Consider the following 6,000-nt stretch of genomic DNA (forward strand, 5'->3'; position numbering starts at 1 on the left):
TGAATTTTGTTGCCCTTTGTCTCTTTCATTGAACCATGATTATTGCTAGTAAGTGCACATAAAGGCAATGTGTTGTTCATTTAACTGCGAGTATTGCTAGTAAGTGCACATAAAGACAATGCGTTGTTCATTTAAGCACAGGTAATGCTAGTAAGTGCACATAAAGGCAATGCATTGCTCTTTGAGTGTAGATGCCTTTTTTAATATGAAAGCTAATAAAATACATGCAGAAAAAGTATGTATATTGTTTATTGTGTCAATCATGTTCCTTTCTGTATATGGAGCCTGTTTACTGTACAGTTTGGTATATGGAATGCTATGTTTTAATCAGTTGCATATGATATTTTAGAACTACCGATTCATTGATCATATAAATGTCTTATAAGTTTAAGTGTCATTTTTTGTTCTGGTCATATATTGACACTTTAAGGAATTAGCTTGTGTAGGTTTGAAGATAGAAATGAGTAAGACTGAGCGTGGATCCCACAGAATCAAAATTCTTTCAAACACAATGGAAGCCGTTGCAAAATGTAGGTTTTCACTAGACGGACTACTTAAGGGGGTTGTGGTAACAGATGTTAGGCTTGATCCTGCAGCCATACAGCTTCTTTTTACTCAAGAAGGGATCCAGCTTCTAAGGTATTCTGAACAGAAGACTAAGACCTACATTTTCTTTGAAAAGCGTAGCCTTATTATTAAAATTTTTGGTCCACCTGACAAATATGAGAAGGCTGCTACAATGATGATAGATGGCTTGATGGGACTTCTTGAAAACAGTTATCATGACATACCCATTAGAGGACAAAGATTCCCAAATGGATCAATGAAAGAAATTGTCAAAAGATTTGGTGTTGATCTATGTGGACTTAAAGAAATTATTCCCGAGGCAGACTTTATCCTTAACACACGGCATCATGTTTTGTCTGTTCGAGGTAGCAGGGAGGCAAAATGTAAAGCTCAACAGGTTATCACTGAAACTGCAAATAGTCTCAAGTGTGTTGCAGATAAGACTCTAAAAATTGTTGAGGAAAGGGAAAATGCTTGCCCTATCTGCCTCTGTGGGATTGAAGACAGCTACAGGCTTGAACAGTGTGGGCACGCCTTTTGCAGGTCATGCTTAGTTGACCAATGTTACTCAGCCATGAAGAGTCACGAGGGTTTTCCACTTGTTTGTGCTCATGAGAACTGTGATGCTTTGCTGATTATTTCCGATCTAAAATCTCTACTTTCAATTGAACAGTTGGATGAATTATTTCAAGCTTCACTGGGGGCATTTGTGGCTTCCAGTAAAGGTACATACAGATTCTGCACCACTCCAGATTGCCCAGCTGTATATGAGGTGTCAAGTTCTGGCAAACTCTTTGTATGTGGTAATTGCTCAGTAGAGTTGTGTACAACCTGTCATCTAGAATATCATCCATACATCTCTTGTGAGAAATATAGGGAATTTAAACAAGATCCTGATGCTTCTCTAAAAGAATGGTGTCACGGCAAAGCAGATGTCAAAAGATGTCCTGTTTGTGGTTTCACAATTGAGAAAAGTGATGGTTGTAATCATGTCAATTGTAAGTGTGGTAAACATATTTGTTGGGTTTGTCTTGAATGCTTTGACAGTAGTGAGATTTGTTATAATCATATGCGTTCAACGCATGGCAGTATTAATTAGTATCTTCAATAAAAATCCTGTGTTAAATGCAGAATCTCTCTCTCTCTCTCTCTCTCTCTCTCTCTCTCTCTCTCTCTCTCTTCCTATGGCATGTTAACTGAAACACAACTCCTCATCAGCATAGGACTAAGACGCTGTCATTTTTCATAGAATGAATTTAACAATACTAATAATTTTTTTTAATTAAGTTTTGTCAGTTTCTTAAAGAATAAGATGCAATTGGTTCTGAAAAATGATGTTTCTGTATCATTATTCTTCCAGTTTCAAAGCAGACGAGGGTCATACTATTGGTTGAATTATTGAAACAGATGATAAACGTGATGTCTTTTGTATGCAATGGCAAAAACGTGATTGTTCTACTCCAAGAGACAAGCTATGGGATCAGACACACTTCGGTATCGCATTATATAGGCCATTCATTTACATATCATTTTCAAATTAAAATAACATTCAGTGTTATATAGCAATTCTATAATGAGTCTTTTTCTTCACAGTTCCTTCAGTTGTTATTCTTAAAGCAAGACAAGCAAGAGTCTGTCAATAAAAAAACAAACATCAAGGCTTAATGAAGAGAGAAAGTGTCACTCCTAAACTAACTATACTACGAATATCCTACACCTCTCTTAACACTACACAAGGAATCCCTTCCTAAGTAGGATAATGGCAAATTCAGCGTATTGTTGGATGTCGTTGAAGGAAATTACCAAATGATATAAAGTGCCATCAAATCACAATGTGCCGCCTCCACCCTACAACTAAAGGGTTTCTACATTTCTTTCTAAAAGGAATGAATGAATGAATTTTTAATGGCATCCACGAGGCCAGGCAGCCTATGGGACCATATTCATGTTCTTTACAAAGTTATCCCGCTTGCTATGCATTTGCCTTAGGATACTAGCTGCCTTGTGTAGTTTGGTTCCCGCAAAGGGTTGGTGTAACTGGCCCTCCTTTGAAGTATCCTCATATTTAACTCGAATGTCTTGGTATGCAATGCTTTCATATATAAAGTGCATTCTGTTTCAACATATCCTTTATTGCAAAAGATGCATGTTCTTTCTTCCTGTGCCTCCTTGGGTACCATCCATCTACCTGTCTCACATCACAGATGATGGAATCCCATTCTTAGCTGCGCAATCAGCAGCCTATTTTTACCTTTCATGTCTATCTAAAGGCAGTCTTTAATTTCAAGATACCACGTGGGGTTGAACTCTTTCACACAGCGTATCTTTTTTCTCCCCATTTGTTTTGTCCACATGGTAGTTCTAAATTTTTCCAAAACAATTTTTTACCCCTTCATTTGTATTGGGGCGCTCTAGGATGTGAATGTTCCACTTAACCACTTTTCATTCTGTTTCATCCATGTTTTCTTTCTCTTGTCTATTTCCTCTTTAACCACCATCTTGGGCCAGCATTGATCGTTCATATTTTTAACCTTGTTTAGATAATTTAACAAACGAATAATCGCAGAGGCTTCCATCGGGAACATTCCTGCTTCCGCCAAGAGTATCTCATATAAGGTATGGTTGATTTGACTTTAAGTGTAGTAATGATAAGGTGCTTCTGTATTCTTCCTATCTGCTTCCATTCATGAACGGTTAGGTTGCCCCCCCCAAACCTCACAGCCATACAACACAACCAGAGCAACCAATAACCCAAAAAGAGTTTTTTTGGTTTTCCAATGCTAGGGTTCCCCCTGCCTACACCTGTTTTACAAAAGAAAGAGTGCCTTCCATCCTCTTGTATCTACTTGATTCTACAAGTTTCCCAATTGAGTTCGTTGTTAAAATCTATGCTCAAATACTTGTATTCTTCCACAATTTCGAGAGTATTTCCTTCTAAATGAAAATCAACTTGCTGCTGTTTCTTCTTCAAAGAGAAGATCATAATTTGAGTCTTGCTAGTGTTTTCTTGCATCCTAACTTCTTGGCAAAAACCCTCCAATGTTCTCAGCTGTTCTCTTAAATCCTTGGCTGTTTGAGCTATTAGAATGAGATCATCTGCATATAGTAGTTTAATCACGTACTTAGCAAGTTGGACTCTGCCTCTTGAAGTTTTGTTTAACCAGTCTTCTAATTTGTCAATATATAATCCAAATAAGGTGGGTGATAGGGGGCAACCCTGTTTTACACCGATATCACTGCCAAACCATTCAAATATGCCATCTTTTGTTCTGATTCTAGCTCTAACCCTCTCATAAAGCCTATGAAAAGCTGCACGAAGCTCATTTGGTACTTTGAGGTCCTCCATGTGATTCCAAAGCGCATCTCTAGGAACCATGTCAGATTTTTTTTGAAATCAACAAAACAATAGAAAGCCTCTTTGTCCTTGATATCCTGAACTTTCTCAATGAGGTGTCTAAGGGTGATGCAGTGATCGATAGTGGAGTATTTTGGTCTAGAGCCGTCCTGTCCTTTTGTTCCCTTCTCTTCTTTTCTGCTCAGCTATTGATTCTGCGCTCTACAATGCCCCCAAATAATTTACCAAGGAGTGGGTTTACCATGATCATAAGGTAGTTGGATTATTGCTATCTCCACTCTTCTGAAGAGGTATAACCATGTTGGTGGTCCAGCTTGTTGGGAAGCCACTTTGATTCACTTTGTTGAAAATATTTTGGATGTGAGGAGCAAGAAGTTCCACTCCCCATTTCAAAGTTTTAGCTTGCAGCCCATCAATGTCTTTTGTTTTGTTATTTGCTAGATTCTTTTATCCTTGTTTTATATATTCCACTGGGAAAAGTTCAACAAAAGTGTTGATTCTGGGGGGATGTTTCTATCTTCAGTTCGCTCATAGAGAGTTTTTGCATATGCTATCCATTGACCGTCTGTGATATTGTTTTCTAGTTGCAACTTCTTTTGTTTGAGCTCTCTTCAAAATCCCTTAGGATTGAGTTTCCCTAGAGAAATAAGTTCCTCTCTTCTTGCAGTGAGAAATCTCTCTTTTTTTGCTTTTATCAAGCTCACATAAGTTACTTTTCTCTCTTTGTTTGAATCATTTCCCTTGATCATTTTCTTTGCTGCCTTGCACTCTTCATTGTACCACAGATTGGATGGAAATGTGTTGCTGTCCCTTTTCTTGAATCAAGATCTTTTGCAAACCTCTAATGCCTTGTGGATTATCGGGACAATGCTGCAGATATGTTTTTCATGCTCCCTTGTTCCTTGTTGTGGGTGATCATCTTTTGCTATTTGGAGATGGTACTTTAAGGCGGCCACAAATAGTTCTTGGTTTTCTTGGTTCATGATAATTTTCCCTTGAGATTTATTGTTCTTGGGCAAGCTGACACCTATTGTCTGCAAGTTATAGTTATGAATATCCAAGTTTATGGACAGCGGCATGTGGTCAGATTTCAGCTCAATAGGACATGTCCCAATCTGAAAATCCAGAATTCTAGATGTGGAAGCTTGAGAGCAAATGACATAGTCTACCACACTGTGGCCATTGTACGTCTTACATGTGACACCCGCTGACCTCGACCATTTTTTCATACTGTTACATATGATCAAAACATGTAAGCTGCAGAGACCTAGCAATAACCCCCCGAAATGAGACACATTTGCTTGCTCGTCTTGTGATACTCTTTTCCATGCATGATATGTATCTTCCTCTAACCAAATAGGATTAACCTCTCCTCCACCCTTGCTGCCCAACTGAATTGTCTGATTATTTGCTGTCCTTGCATTGAAGTCAACCATTAAAACTATCACTCCCATAGAGCTGGAGTTCAAGCTGTCTTTCTTTAACATAGCATTTGGATCCTAGTTGTCAAAATCATTTTTCTTATATAGTTTGGAGTTTTTTGGAGCAAAATAACACACCCAGCCAAATTGTTGTACCCTTTCTTACTAATTTCAACCATATAAATTGTTTGTTTGGATCTTTTTATTCAACTTTTATAGTAGCTTCCCATTCTTTTCTGATTAAGACTGCAACCACCCATGTCCATTACCTGTTTTTGATCCATTATTCCATACCAAGACTTGATTATAACCATCAAAATCTGGTACCTTGCAGCCCTCGTGTTCATGTGTCTCTGTAAGTATACTGATGTCTTTCCCTTCCGCTACTGGCCCTAGTCCTAAGATTGAATTTAATAAATAATATTAAAGATAATAGTAAATAAATAAATGAACAAATAATAATAAAAAATATTTATTGTTATTCTATACCAAATTGATAAATACTCTATTACACCAATTGATATATTAGTAATATTATTCTCTATTAATATTGATAGTTAAATAATAATAGAGAGAGATATATAAAATGGATAAGGAATTAATAATTTTAAATTCAAGAACCATAAACATTTTATTTGAAAAGAAATCAAAATAGAT

General features: G+C 37.1%; 1 protein-coding gene across 2 annotated transcripts in view; it reads left to right on the forward strand.

Moving 5' to 3' along the window:
• The window catches only part of LOC149569940 (ATP-dependent RNA helicase DEAH12, chloroplastic-like), a 48,821-nt gene extending 47,121 nt beyond the window's left edge, over window positions 1-1,700 (forward strand). Inside the window, exon 3 of one of the 2 annotated variants that reach the window (XM_089822617.1) lies at window positions 438-1,700. In XM_089822617.1, coding sequence (XP_089678743.1) covers window positions 438-1,666 — 1,229 coding nt within the window. In that variant the 3' untranslated portion in view covers window positions 1,667-1,700. The remainder of the gene's footprint in view (window positions 1-437) is intronic. The other variant, XM_089822618.1, reaches the window with a different exon arrangement.
• Window positions 1,701-6,000: the final 4,300 nt, after the last annotated feature.

Source organism: Cupressus sempervirens, chromosome 3 (assembly GCF_028749045.1).
Source record: "Cupressus sempervirens isolate cs-2001-9-10 chromosome 3, ASM2874904v1, whole genome shotgun sequence".
In the NCBI taxonomy this organism is placed as follows: Eukaryota; Viridiplantae; Streptophyta; class Pinopsida; order Cupressales; family Cupressaceae; genus Cupressus; species Cupressus sempervirens.